Source organism: Labeo rohita, unplaced genomic scaffold, assembly GCF_022985175.1.
Source record: "Labeo rohita strain BAU-BD-2019 unplaced genomic scaffold, IGBB_LRoh.1.0 scaffold_1032, whole genome shotgun sequence".
NCBI classification, from domain to species: domain Eukaryota; kingdom Metazoa; phylum Chordata; class Actinopteri; order Cypriniformes; family Cyprinidae; genus Labeo; species Labeo rohita.
In genome coordinates, this window is record NW_026127156.1 from 12884 (window position 1) to 28895 (window position 16012).

Consider the following 16012-nt stretch of genomic DNA (forward strand, 5'->3'; position numbering starts at 1 on the left):
TATGCAAACTGCCTATGTGTAATTTTTTTTTTTTTTTTTTTTTTTTTTAAATATATTAAATATCTTTTGAGTGACAGACAGGGAATTTATAGTCCAGCATATAACAATAAGAAGATGAGATGTTTGTTGAAAGAGAGACAAAATGTGTTTTGACAAGTTTTTATTATTTTATCTGTTTGTGTTTATTGCTCGTCTTTATTTCTGTAAAAAATTTAAGACCTTTGAGGTTGAACAGGAACAACTTTTTTTTTTTTTTCTCGTCAGTAGCACTTCCGTATCTACTAGGAGGGCAAATGCATCAGCAGTCATTTTGAGTTCCACTTCTTTAAGTTTTTAATCTTTTTAATTTGGAGAATGCCAGTAAATCACCTGCTCTTATTACTTGTTTTTCTCCCTACCTTCAAAACAGGTAAACATATATACATGTGTGTGTGTGTGTGTGTTCTTTTGGTTATTTTGAAATGGTTCCTTTTTTAGCGACTACTGAAGCTTCAAAACTGGCCTGTATCTTTATTTTTACTCATTCAATTTTGGATTTATCATCAAAAATATTCGCCACAATGTAGTAGCATAAGTGTATGTTAGAAAGATTGTGCTGGGGCTAATATCTGTCTTAATACTTTCTCTAGGGCACTACAAGGAGTCACTAAATGTGTGATGACAATTTTTCTAATCCTTTGTATTTTTTGCTCTTATCTTAATCTCTATTAGAACCGGATTAAAATGTTGATGTTTTAAAATGCATTTATTAATTCTATACTGGAGATGTGAAAAATTTTGTCTGAATGTGTGATGGACAGTTCTAATAACAAAACTCACTTAATTTAATTTAAAAACAACATCTATGAATTCTTTAATTGAAAATTGTCTGGACTGTTATCAAAAGCAACCCAGGCTCATTGGAAATACGTGCCTCTACATCCATTTCTGCAACACCGTAATTACATACCTTCCTGCTCGTTTCGCGGCATTTTCAAAGTGAAATGTCCAGAGAGTGGCGCTAAAACACACTTTCAATACGTGACTTTGGCACGTTTTTATTAAGTTGGTACAGACATGGATCGCGGAAGCGGGGGGGGCGCCCGGGTAACTTTTGAAGCCTGGTACAAATTATGACATACAAAAATACATAGGTTATAGACGCACATGGATTATACATTAAAAGTTCGCGATCTCAATTCCAACACGCAATCTTATTGCTATATGATTATGATTTCGCCATGTCTATAAAACATTTGAAATCGTAATAACATTGGAATATTTAAACCTGCTTTCCCGCAACCACTGATCCAGAGAGAGCCCTGGCCATGTAAGTTAAGCTTTATGTTTAAACAAGCTTCACGAGCAGGATACACGATATAGGCTACATTTCTGTGTTGCAAACATTAAATAATAACTGAAGTATTGGGATAAATGTTCATTATAGCCCAGCACGGGCCTCATCTATATTCCCTATAGCCCGGCCCTGGCCCGAGACGCTCAGGCCCTAGCCCGGCCCTTGTCAGATAGCTTATCAGAATTCTCAGCCCGAGCCCATCTCCTCCCAGCGAATACATACCTCACAGTCATGATACATATATCTATAGAAAGCTTAAAATTACTATTTAACAAAATAAAACAAATACTCTTTCACAAAAACAAAAACTCTTTCAATATGTAATCTGTAAAGATGCATTTCTCTAAAGGCGCCGTCCAAAGAGGAGATGGTGAGTCAGGATCGGCAACTTCATCCTTGCGACACTGACTCAGAAAACACTGGTTTGTTGATAAATAATTAAAATATTTCCTTACCATTTCCCCCGACACATTTATTGTAATTACGTTTACCTGAGCTTTGTGGCAAGTTTCAGCCTATTGCGTGCGCTTGAACGCGGATCTCTTCCAGCTGCGCTGATTTGCTGCTGCTGGCGGAGACACTAAACGCTTTCCGAGTCGGTCTCGAAAGTGAAAGCGAAAGTGAAGTCTCGTATTGTTTCCACCAGCGCAGAAATTTGTTTTCATCACCATAATTGGTGTATGTATAAAATATAAAAATAAGGAGAAGCCTAAAACAGGCCCGCGTCTGAACTATGACCTGAAAATTGTCCCGAAGCCCGGACATATTTATAACATTTTAGACATTTATAAATGGATTCATTTATAAAGTTAAATAAAACTTTAACTAATAACTATACTATTAATATTGTTTTTACTATTAAAATGTAGACGCCCCCCCTCCCCCCTTCTTTTGATGCATTTTTATTATGCTGCTTGAGGTACGTATTGCAGCTGTTCAGAATTCAAATATTCGGGGGGCGTGTCACTAAAGGTTAATGCTCTGTCTTATTGGAAATATACCCTACACCAAACCAAACCCTAAACCTAACCGATAGTGTTAATAAATGCAAAACTGAATAAAAAAGGCGTTTTGTTATGCAGCCGTGGTATTTTTACTACTTCATTCAGATTTTAGCTGTTTTGTCGAACCAGTGCTCTTTAGCGCCCAAGTGCAACGGCGTATCACGTGAGCTACCGAGCAAACTGATTGCATTGGAAAACTCATGTATATATCGCGAAGGATGTTAAAATTGTTTTAAAACCATAATATAATACTCAGCAGTAGTAATCGTCTGAAAATTAGGCTTTATTAATCAAAACTTTTTTTCAGGATTCAGTGCTGAGATCACCGTGTTTGCGATGACGGGAGCTTCTGTTCGACTGGATTTACAGACACATCTACAAGCAAAGATTAATGGCTTAGAGTGGGAAAAAGACAACTCAACCTCAATAGTTAGATATGTTCGTGCAAAGAAACAACTCAAATATGACAGTTCTTACAAGAAAAGAACGGATTTCAATATTGAAACTTTCTCTGTGACACTGAATAACATAGAGGATACAGACAATGGACTCTACACAGCAACGGCAAATGATGAGACATTACTTGCTGCATACAAATTATATGTTTATGGTGTGTTGAGTTCATAATACTCACTTATGTTCAACATTGTGTTCCATGAAATACTGTACAGTATGAGTAGTGAAAAATGTTACATAATGTTTAATATACATTTGAGTCATCAGTTTATTTGCTACTTCATTAACTGTGCAAAGCATCCTCTTGTAGTCTATGTGAAACAATAATATGGTGAAACAAATAGTAGTGGTTATAGTCTAACATTTGTTCAGTTAACAGCACCACTGTGGCTGAACAAACACCACTATCCTACAAGGCACTTAAACGTGCTTGCTTTCTCTCTCTCTCTCTCTCTCTCTCTCTCTCACACACACACACACACACACACAAAATGTGTTCATTTTCAAATGACTCTAAATTCTAAACTTGATAAAAATCTTTCTAGAACTGAAGGTTGTATTTTCTGTTAACAGTTATTGATATTTGGCAACAACGGTGTGAGGATCTCTGATCTTTATATTATAGATCACAGTGGTCATGATGCATAGTTTGCCAAACAGAAGGTTGCAATTAACCAACTAGTCTGATGTATCTTTGTGACTTATTTTCTTATGTGTGTTTCAGATGAAGTGGTGGCTCCTGTCCTGACTGTGAACTCAAACCTGTCCAGCAGTGACTACTGTATTGTGAACTTCACATGCAGAAGTCATTACTTCACACTTAATTCCACATATAATAGCGGTAGTTGCTCTCCAAAGAAAGAAATATCAGATGAAATGAACGCTGCAGTGCAAATCAACTGCAGTGAGAAATATATCATCTGTAACCTCAGCAACCCTGTCAGCTGGAAAGAAGACAAAATATACATTAATGAGCTCTGTGTTGATAAAGGTATCTGGCCAAACATAGAGTAACTCAATCATTCAAAGTGCAACTTAATAGTCATCTCTCAAATAAAATCTCTCATTTAGTTCACTAAATCTAGTCTAACTGTAGAGTGACCTCAGAATACCTTAAGTTTTTAATGATATACATCTCATTTTCCAGATCAAAACCCAGAGGAGTACGAGAAGTCAGCCCCCTGGTGGCTAGTAGGTGTAGGTGTTCTGATGATCATTTTGGCATGTCCAGTTATTCTCTATCTCAAGTCTAAAAAAGGTATGCCCATGTTGCCTCACATACATGTGTTTAAAAACTGTTGGTTGACAATGTAGTTTTCGTTCAATTTTAACACTGCAGAATACTGTAATACAAATCACCTTGCAGGACTGACACTACTTACTAGTTATTTTTCTCTATTGAATACCCTCAGGTTGCATCACTTAAATATCCTAAATTAGTAATTAGCCAGAAAATTGTTAACTTTACATTACATTCTAGTTCCCTTTCGAATGGGAACTCTGCGCTGCTTCCCCTGACCGATGTCTAAGCATGAGTCTAAACACGACAATGTACTTGACATTAGCCGGATTTCCGTCTAAAGTTGTTAATTTACTTTGTGCGCAAAACAGGAATATCACTCAAAACATTTACAAATAAGCACTGTTTCCATCCAATGAGTGAAAGAGCACAAAATTGCCACTTCCTGATAACCTGGCACTAAATATCACTAAGAAAAGTAAGAGAAGCCACTGGATATAATAATTCTCAAATATAATAAATTACTTGCGATTTAGAGAGAGCAGACGAAACAATACACGCGGTCATTGCTTTCGGAGGCAGGTGCCACCTGTTTGAGAACGCAGTCTTGTAATACAGTTCTTTGAGGCAATTATACAAAAAAATACTCTGACGGCAGAACTTTGCTCAGGCAGAATGACCATAACAACATTTCAGCTGCTGTGCAATGAGATCAGTCTGCTAGTTAGTTAAGTTATCCCGACCTATAAGGCAGTCACATGACTTTTTGGCGCATGTGGAGGAATTAATTTGCAAAATGTGTTTCCATCTCCCAGTATTTGCATTAACCCTTTTTCGCACAATTCAAAATACTTTTGAAGACCAATGATATCGGACCCACCCACTTTTACCGTCTCTAATTCAGCGAATATGTCTGCGCCCACCCACATTTATTTTGCTTTCGACGCCCATGCTATGACGTCACGACAGGTTCACCCAAGAGTACAAAAGAGCACCTGTAAAAAACATCCTCTTCTTGTCTTCAGGACTTGTACGAGTATAGGAACAAGCTTATGTAAGGTAATTAATGACAAATGTCTTTAAAACAAAAAAGCATGTTGAATTGCACTAACTGAAAAAATAATGCATTGAATTAACAGTGCTTGCATTTTAATGCCTTGTATTTTCAGGGCTTGCATTTCTAGGTTCTGAAATTTAACATAATTTTTTATTTAAGTAGTGAATATTTTAATTCAAAATATTTCACACACATTTTCATAACTAAAACTTCAAAAATTCATATTCACCTTCCAGAATTCACTTCCCAAATATTCAGTCTGTTTTACTTTTCATTTTACTTTACAAATTCGCTTCCACAAATTCAGTGGTTCAAATTCGGCAGAAAATTCGGCAGTTCACATCCGGGAGCTGCAGGAATAGCAGTAGAGCACCGATGCACGAGCTCCAGCTGTTGCCAGTCGCTCACCAGCAGGTGTCTATGGCATGCCGTTTTATCTTAAAATATCCCATGCGTTACTCGTCGTAATTGCATTTTTATAGTAAGAATTTAATTAAAGAGCTCTACAATTACATTCTTACTCGTAACAATGCCAAATAGAGAGCTCTCTAAATAAATTTTTACTAATTACAATTACATTTATAGAGCTCTCTAATTTAGTTAGAGAGCTCTGCAAATGTATTTTTACTAGTAAGATCGTAATTATAGAGCTCTCTAATTTAGTTCTTACTTGTAACAATTAGGATTAGAGAGCTCTCTAATTCAATTCTTACTAGTAACAATTGAATTATAGCGCTCGCTAATTGAATTAGAGAGCTCTGCAATCTTATAGTATGAATTCATTTAGAGAGCTGTACAACTCAATTCTTACTAGTAAGAATGGCATTTAGAGAGCTCTTTAATGCAATTTTTACTAGTATGGATTGAATTAGAGAGCTGCTTTTTTTTTTCTTTTTTTTCCAAAAACAAAAATACAAAGGTATACTTAACATCAAACAGAAATAAACAAAAGTGGGGGATACATATAACAAGTATGCATCATGGAGCGTAAAACATGAAATTTTACAAATAACATTTTTTTATATTAGAGACGTTTTTTATACATTTCTTGTTTCTAGTAACTGAAATCAATGAGTCATAAAATATATTAAGGTCTTTACAAAAAAAAAATTAAAAGAGGGAGTAATAGACATTATTTTTGTTTTATGTATATGAAACGTCCCAAGAAGTATGAACACCTTTAAAGTGTTATCTGCTACATCTGATCCAGTATTGCAATTCAAAAAAAAGATCATAGATTCATATATTTTAATTTTTTTATAAAATATATCAAAAACCAACCTAGATACCTGCTTCCAAAAATCTTCAGAGTATTTACAGTTATGAAATAAGTGTGTAAGTGTTTCATTTTCTAAATTACAAAATGAACATTTAGGTGAGACATCTTTTCTAAAATTAATAAAATAAAATAAAAGTGTTACAAGTATAGTACCTGTGCAATATCTTAAAATGTATTTCCTTTACCTTATTTGGGAGTAAAAAATTTATTAGATGCCGACCATATTTTCTCAGTAGAAGGTATGAGGAAGAATTGTTTCCACTTCTTGAGTGCTTTTGGGTAACAGCTGACATCTCAAGTAAGACATTTTCTAATGTGTGAGTTATTACATTTAAAATCCATGATATTAATACCTCTAATAACAAGACTTGGAATTTGTCGGACAGCTGAATTATAACTGAGATATATTTTCACAAGGTAAATCAATTTAGGGGAAATGCTTTTCACAACCAAATTATAATCACTACAAGAAGATTCAATCCCAGAGAAAGAAAGAAATAAAAAAGTATAAATCTCACCATTAGTGTTCAATAAGTCAGAAAGAAATATAATCCCTTTATCAAACCAATCTTTTTAAAATGTACTCTTATTTTTAGACAACACAAATTGGTTATTCCATAGTATGCATGAATGAGGAGAGAAATTATGTTTAAAGGCTAATTTCCATGCTTCTAATGATTGCTTATGAAAGTTTCATAATTTTATGGGAAGTTTACTGTATTTGAAGTCACACGATAGTACAAAAGATAACCCACAACACTTTTCAAAAAATAAATTGGGGATATAAAACCATATAGATTTAGTCTGGGCCAAGCAACGTTTAATCAAATTGATTTTAAAAATCATATTAAGAGTACTAAAGTCAAGGACATTAAGCCCACCCTCTAAAAAAGGTCTAATAATAGTTTTTCTTTTCACATATTCAGTTCTGTTTTTCCAAATAAACTTAAATAAGGCCCTGTCAATATCTGAGCACATTTTAGGGTTGACGTATAAAGACAGAGCAGGATATACCAGCCTCCCTCAGCCTTGGAGAGTAGAACACGTCCATGGATAGTTAAATTCCTCTGAGACCAGCAATTAAAAACTGTTTTTGCATTAAGTAAACATTTAGAAAAATTTGATTCAATTCTCTCACATGAACATTTATTTATTATAATACCAAGATATTTAACTGTTTGTTTTACTTTAATTCCACATACATCTGATATATCAGAATGATGAATTGTCATAATCTCAGATTTAGTCTGGTTAACAGAAAGGCCAGAGGCAAGCGAAAAGAGTTTTAAAGCTTCTAATATAATAGGGACCTGTCCTTTGTCTTTTAGGAAAGTACAAGTATCATCTACAAGTTGACCAATCAAAATAGTGAGATCTACAATTTGAATGCCCTCAATATTCAAACAATTTAGTGTATAAAGACTAACAAGCTCTGCAACTAACAAAAACAAAAAGGGAGAAATAGGGCATCCTTGCCTAATACCTCTCCCAATGACAAAACGTGGAGAAGTTCCAGAAGACAAACACACATTACTAGTTATGTCTTTATACAGGGTCTGTACAGTTTTCATAAATTTGGGACTAAAACCAAAATGTCTTAAGGCTTCATACATAAAGGCATGCTCTACTGTGTCAAACGCCTTATAGAAATCTAAAAACAGAATAAGTGCATCATCATTAACCAACTCAGAGTAATCTAAAAGATCTAAAACAAGACGAATGTTATTTGATATGTGTCGACCCTTCATAAAGCCAGATTGTGTGAGTGAGATAACTTCTTCTAAGCAGGGTTTAAGCCTCCTTGCATATAAAGCAGCTAATAATTTATAATCAGAATTAAGCAAAGTTATAGGGCGCCAATTATCTAAAAACTTTTTATCTTTATTTGATTTAGGTATTAAAGTTATTAGGCCTTGCTTCATTGATTCAGATAATTCACCATGGTCTAAACACTCTTTAAAAACATTTAAAATAAAATATTTTATATCATTCCAGAATGATTGATAAAATTCAAATGGTAGACCATCAGGGCCCGGACTCTTATTTAATGGGGTTTTTGCGATTAAACTATCCATCTCTTCCACAGTTATCTCACCCTCGCAAGCAGTATAATTGTCTTCATTTATATTTGGAATGAACTGTTCCTCCTTAGAGAAAAATTGCTTAGATGAATCAGAAAGAAAAGAAGAAGTATAAAGTTGCTGATAAAAGTCAGCTACAAATTGTGAAATTTTGGCCTCATCAGAAATAAGAATACCATTAATGTCAAGGGCTGAAATTCTTTTTAATTCACCTCTTCTTTGCGAAGGATACATCTATGCTGCCTTCAAAATTCCATCAGAAGAAGGTACCTCCGGAGACAGTAAGTGTAGCGGAATTAGAATTCGGACGTGCCTTGATGCCTTCCTGCCTTGGAATGCTGCCTCCGAAGGCAGCATTTTAGAGCTTTCGGACGCAGCCCTAGTTTAATATGGATAAAGGCATCGCTATGGACCTTTATCTCACTTCCTATATCCGGTAAGCGAAGCAGTGTATCCCCACTTCCGGTACCATCGCAACGCAATTAAAAAAAACTAATGGGAGAATCCTCTCTTTCGCTTTTATTCTAAACAATGTCATACTGCCTCAGTTTTCACGATTTCCTGACACAACACGGATGAGATGCGTGGGATGAATTCAGGTCCTTCTAAAATATTACGCGGGAGCACTTTCGTGTGGAGTATGCATTTCGAAACTGAGGATGTTTACGCCTACATCTCATATCACCTGCTGAAGTGTTCCTATTAATATTTCTCTTCCACATGTGCATTCTGAATAATAAATAAATTTAACCTGCTGCAGTCAATTTCGTCTTCTTAGCAATGTCTTTCTCATCATATTTTATACCTGTTTACATTAAAATACATTTTAAATAATCACCCTTACTAAATTAACCATGGATTTACTATAGTAAATGTAGTAACCATGTTATATTTTTATTTTTTTCCACGAACTGATTTCCAATTGTATTGCCATAGTTTTACTACACATACCATGGTTAATTTCCGTAAGAGCGGTATTAAAATAGATGAATGAATGCGCAGGCGTTGTCTTAAAGAAATAACAAAGTTGAACATTTTAGCTAATTAATCTAGACCAGGGGTGTCCAACCCTGTTCCTGGAGATTGACTTTCCTGCAGAGTTTAGTTCCAACCCTAATCAAACACACCTGTCTGTAATTATCAAGTGCTCCTTGAGATCCTAATTAGCTGGTTCAGGTGTGTTTGGTCAGGGTTAAAGCTGAACTCTGCAGGAAAGTTGATCTTCAGGACCAGGGTTGAACACCCCTGATCTAGACAGTATAACGTGTTGACAGCGTGATTTGAGTATTTTTTAAGAATTTTGGCAAAAAACGTGAATTACATGCAGCGAAATGACTGTGAATGAAAAATGACAGAATAAAGACTAAAATTTAATACAAATAAATAAATAAAAATGTTGATTCCGATTTTATTCCTCAGGTCTCACACACACTGCACGCACTGATGCAGTGTGGTGAAATCACGCATGTTTATGAGCCATGGGTCTCTCAGATCAGTACGTTGGATTAAAACTACAAGTTCCGTTGCGTTTGGAAAATTCTGTGCACAGTAATCATCACAATATTTCTTTGCCTGTCTCTGAAAATGTCCGGATTTTGAAATCAACCTGCAGATGCTCATTTTAACAGGCTTTTATTCAACTAGTGATTACAGCATATTGAAAAATATACTTAACCGGAAGAATCGATACACTGCTTCGACAAGGGCTTCCGGTGTTCAATTCTGGTGGGATAAAGGTCCATTGCTGTAACTGAATAAAAACAAGATATAATGTTAAACGTTTTGAATGATAAAATGTAAGGACAATAAACACTCGTCTGCAGTAATATATGGTTTATCTGTGTTCTTCAAGCCATCTTGGGTATTTTCATAATGACTTTCATAATGATATTTGTAAGCCATAATCGACATAGTTTAGAATTTATTGTCTGCCTCATTCTATGATAAAAAGCCACATCAGATCACAAAAGGAAGTTATTTCAAACACTCGACCGAAAAACCGAAATTCACAAGCGCGTATTGAACCGTGGATGTCGTACCGAACGGTTCGATATTATATTGAGTATTGTGACATCCCTAGCTGACACTAGTTATTTCTCTGTTGAATATCCTTGGATTGCATCATTTAAATATACTAAATTAATAATTAGCCAGAAAATATCCCTAAGAACCACTGTTAATTTTACATTGCATTAGTTTTTCCATTTCAGAGCTTTTTAGAGATTTTTAGATCCAATATTCACCTCAACACAACACAGTCTGTTCAGGTTTAAACATCAAAATGTTTTGCACATGATGAGGACAGAAACATGTTTGTTCTTTGCTGGTGTCAAAAAAAGGGTAAAAAATAAATAAATAAATAAAGAGAATGGCAAACATCAGTCAAAGAATATTCAAGAACAAAAGCAATACAATGGACCGTTTTCACAAGACTGATGATGTGTTTTAACAGTCATCATCATCTTAAATCCTTCAAAGTTTTTCATATTTTGATTTTTTTTTAAATGTATGTACATTTATAACACTACACTTTGTATTATATCACCTTTGTATTATATCATCAAGTTACAAAAAACTAGTTGCACTAATGCAAGGGTGTTTCTAATGCCGCATCTATGGGAGGGTCTGTAAATTTGACATTGTTCTCTCTTCTGACTGCCGATATCAGTCTCTCTCAATTTTTTTTCTTTGATAGAAAGTTGTGAAAACACTAACGTGGAGTTTTTCTTTTGTTATTTGAGCAAATGTGAATGCAAAAAATATATTTGTGGTACTCTCCTATTCATTGCTGTCAGATTTTACCCAACTATGAGGACTTAAGATATGAGAAACCCGGAAATGTGAGAACGGTCCATGGATTACGACTCAAGACTAATGTAATCATTATCTTCATTTATAACTGAAATGTTTACACTACACATTGTTTACACTGAGCACGAGGGAACAACCAGATGCATCAGTTTTGCAACATAACACTCACCAAAAAAAAAAAAAAAAAAAAAAACACAACAACTTAGTTTAGAGCAGTTTGGAATTCACAGCCAATATAAAAATATCTTCTGTTCTTCCTCAACTGTGCACTAAATTTAATTTGCTAAAATAACATTTAGCTTTTTTAGATGAATAAATTAATGTTTTTTTTTTTGTTGTTTTTTTGATAAGTCTTGATGTTAATATGTCACTGTACATTCTAAACCTCATAGGTGGCCAGATGGAGGTAGTACAAGATAGTACAGTCTATGCACAAGTTGAGGTAAGCTACAAATTACTGTTCGTCATGAACCGTTAATAATCTCGCTGACATCAGAGATGTGCTACCATGCTGTCTTGCCGTTTTTAATCATGTTAGACATCAAAATTTGGGGGAGGGGGGGAGGGGGGAGGGGGAGGGGGGGACATATTCTTTTCGGGAACATATATCAGCTGCTTGTATTTGATGTCAAATTTTTATAGCAAACAGCACCATATATTCGCTAAACAAGAGGCATAACCACAGTACTTAAATAAAGGCAATATTTGTCTTTGCACAGCAGAAAGCAGTGACACATTTTAGTTATAAATAGGAAAGATTATTATTTACTAATATAACACTAATAACACTGATATGCCCCATCCTGAATGAATCTAAAATGCAACTAAAAAATGTATAAAAAAAAATTGTCATTTGAAATTGATAAAAATGTACTTTTTGCCACCAGCAAAGATGGAAGATAGATAAGGTAGATAAAAACAATACTGTATAGTTGTTAAAACACAATACAGTGAAATATAGTAGTCAACATTTGGATAAAAAAAAATAAATAAATAAATTCATCGAAGCTGTCCTAAGACAAGAACGGGTACGGTTTTGGTTTTAGGACAACTTTGATGAAAGGTTTTGAGCCACCTCAAACGTTGACTACTGCAGTACAACTATAAACTGTCATTTTTGAACACAGCAGATGGAATGCAGTTTAACGTAGTATGCTTGATCATGATCTCCAAGTTATATCAGCATGTTTTTTGTTTATGCAAAAGCCTCTGCATTACTTTTGTATGCAAACACTCTTTCTAATGGAACATTATTACACTGTAAATTAAGTTTTGTTGTTTAAAAATTTCAGACTCAGGAAATGCAGAAACTCAACAGTGACTGCAATACATATGATATTCCAGAGCAGGTAAGAATAATCTATATATTAACAGGATATACTTTTACAAAATGCTTGTTGTATAGGCTATACTGCAGATAAGTGAATATTTATTATTAAATTGTTTAATTTAGTACTTGTTTAGCTAAACGTAATTGTTCAGGAAATACAGTTTAAAAATACTACTTTTACATGCTTTTCATTAGGTTCAAGCCAAGACACAAAAGGAAACTGGAGATAAACGGCCTGAAACAACCTACTGCACAGTAGGACAACACCAAAAACCAACAATTACCCCTGACACAGACCGTACAATTTATGCATCGGTGTGTAAACTTTCAACCAAGGACCGACCTGCCAATTCATCAGATGACACTTTAAAATAAACTGTGGGAAGTTGTCACAAGGCCTGATTACGAAATGATATCCTAGTCTTACTATCTCAGCCATATTTTTATGTGGTAGACATAATGTGAACATGCCTATATGTTATTCAGAAATTCAGTAAAGGATATCCAATTAAGGTGTGTTTTTTTTTCTAGTATTAGCTTAATATTGGATTTAAACATCCAGATCTAAACTGTTTTACTTTATGTATAAATGACTAAATTTGATTTGTTGATTTTAATATTAACTGGAGTAAACAGACAACTATCCCCACATGGGAATTTAGTATAGTTTAAAATAGCTGAATATAATATTTACCTCACTTCTCATGTTATATTTAACATTTCAGTTTAAATGGAGCCAGACAGGCTAACAAAGCATAAATGCAAAAACAGTACGCCAAATCACAAGTCTTTTCGTGCATTTTGTCTGACAACCACTAGATCGCGTCACTGTATCTTATTTATTACGTTATATCTTATTTGAATTGTACTTTTGATGATTCTCGGCTTAGTCTCCCCAAATAGCTTTGGTGTGATTCTAAGGACTGACCAAGAATAAACACAAAAGTATCATTTAAATATGATAACAAATAATGAACACATTTGCATACAAAGGTGTAATATGAGGCAAAACAAACAACAGTAGTCTTAGGCTGCACATCCTCTTCCATGTACAGTACAAAAGCACACACAAAGAAAACATGCCAAAAACAAAACGAAGCGGCTATTATGAAGGGGTGAGGTTTGTCTTTAATTTCACATATATACCCAGTTTTAACTGTTAATTAACTATTCTGCAGTATTTTTCCCCACTTAACTAAATCGAGTCGTTCTCGACAAACAAAATATGGTTGTTTTTAACAGATTTTTATATTTCATACATTTTTTATTTTGAATTGAGTCTTGAATTAAGTTTTTAAATTAATTGTTTTATGCAAACCACCTTATTTTGCAGCAGGGATTCTCAACCGGTGGGCCGCAGCCCACTACACTGTAAAAAATAAAAAACACAATTTGTTGAGTCAGCTTAAAATAATTTGTTACCCTGCTGCCTTAAAATTTTAAGTTCAGTCAACTAAAATAAGTTTAGTCAACTTGAAATGTTAAGTGGTACTAAGTAACAACTTAGATATTTGTGTTTGCTAAACTTAACAGATGGGTAAGTAACCCAGCTGCCTTAACATTTTAAGTTTATTCAACTCAAATATACAAGTTGTCACTTAGTATAATTTAACATTTCATGAGATAGCTTAAAATTAATTTAAATATTATCCTAAAATTGTTTAATTTCATTATTAATGTTTTAAATTAAAATGATCAAAGCACAGCCTCTCGTGTTCTGTGATTGATTGCTTCGGACTCGGCGCAACAAACCTCATTGCACTGTTAAATACAGACCGAATGGCGGCTCAAAACATAACCGCAAATTTCATTTTAGAGACCTGCACGAGACTCATGTTTTAGTCCCGCTTCTGCAAGATTCTGTCCTGCAAGATTTCGTACTGCTCCCATCCGTGGTATTCATGTTTTGTCCCGCTCCTGCCCGCAAAAGCCTGCATAAAAGTAACCTTTGTAGACATTTTTCACTACATCGATGAAATGTACATAAAATAGTTCTGTAACATCTCGTAATTTCCACAAGATCTCGGCATAAACGCTCCCGATAAAATATTTGTTATGTAGGCTAAGCATCAACATTTAGAAACCACTGCTATTCTTAACAGAAAAGCAAGCATCGGATGCTGCGTGCATGCATGGCAGACTGCGAGCAAACAACACCCCTTAAAGCTGACATCTCAGTTCATCGCGATCTCATAAAGCTTTTATAACACAATGAATGAATATATGCACAGTGAATCTTCCACAATGTCTACACTTCGTGTGTTGCAATGAGAGGATTCGCGAATACATAACATTTAGCACTGTGCAAAAGCATACGCGGTGAGTGGATTCTAACTTAAACACCTCTGATTGGTCAATGCGTTCCAGAAATCAAAAGATGGCTACATTGCTCAAGCTGCAAATACGTGTTTTAAATCGAAACGGCCTATTCTTGCGCCGGTTAATCATTTTTATGTTATATTAGTTGTTTTTGTTGCTTTAGTACAATAGATAAATAACAGTTTATATGTTTTTTATTTTATGTTTTATGTTTAGATATTTCTATTTGCGATTCTTGCGAATCATTTTATTCTCCCGCATCCTGCCCGCACCCGCACTCGTCCATTAAGTTTTGCACCGCACTCTGTTGTAGGAGTGTAGGTCTCTAATTCATCTCTTGGCTGCATGAAACAAACCGTCACGCTAATGTAAAGGTAAAGACGATCAGATTGATAGTAACGAACGTGCGCAATTTATGACGCTCTTGTTTAACAGAGTCGTATATGCATATGTCCGCTATTGACTTACAAGCTGTTCGCGCTTTCGGGGCTCTGGTCCCTAGTATTTTTGCATGAAATTTCAAAACATTTGCGTAATTGTCAAAATGAATGTCCTGTGAGTGTTTTATATGGATGCTCACCCATAGAGAAGGATCTTGTGAGGCTCAGTGGTGTTTATGTATATGAGCAGCTTCAACAGAGTTAGAATGTATCTGCTGTATTTTTAATTTGTACGTTTTTATTTCATAATAGATACAAATAATAGATATGTCAGTCAAGTTCAAATGGACAGGTTTAGTGAGTGGTCTTTTGGCATCTCCCTGTTATCCTGTTTGGCAGGTTCACTTACTTAAGAAAAGGTACTCTGAAGTTGTAAAGAATGTCTGAATTAAAGAATTCAGGAGCTTTAAATCTGTATATATGTTAAAAAGTTAAAAGAGGGTTTTCTTAAAAAGTATAGCTTTAATTTAAGGTTTGTTTGTATTTTGATTTTTTTTATATATAACATGCAGTAGTAGAATAAAAAGGCAAAACAAATGTTTTAATAAAAAGGTTTAAAAATAAACACCTTTAGAGGAAATGTCAGGCATGGGGGGCCTTGCAAAAGGAGGAGGAGGTGGGCCCCGGCGTAAAAAAGGTTGAGAACCCCTATTTTCGGT

At 34.7% G+C, this 16012-nt stretch overlaps 1 protein-coding gene across 1 annotated transcript; it reads left to right on the forward strand.

The window, feature by feature from the left end:
* Positions 1-294: 294 nt before the first annotated feature.
* Positions 295-16006, forward strand: LOC127157306 (uncharacterized). Its single transcript, XM_051100536.1, has 7 exons — positions 295-409; positions 2648-2950; positions 3521-3787; positions 3944-4054; positions 11657-11706; positions 12557-12613; positions 12790-16006. The coding sequence occupies exons 1-7, from the start codon at positions 355-357 to the stop codon at positions 12967-12969; spliced, it is 1023 nt and encodes a 340-aa protein (XP_050956493.1). The 5' UTR covers positions 295-354; the 3' UTR covers positions 12970-16006.
* The last annotated feature ends 6 nt before the right edge of the window (positions 16007-16012 follow it).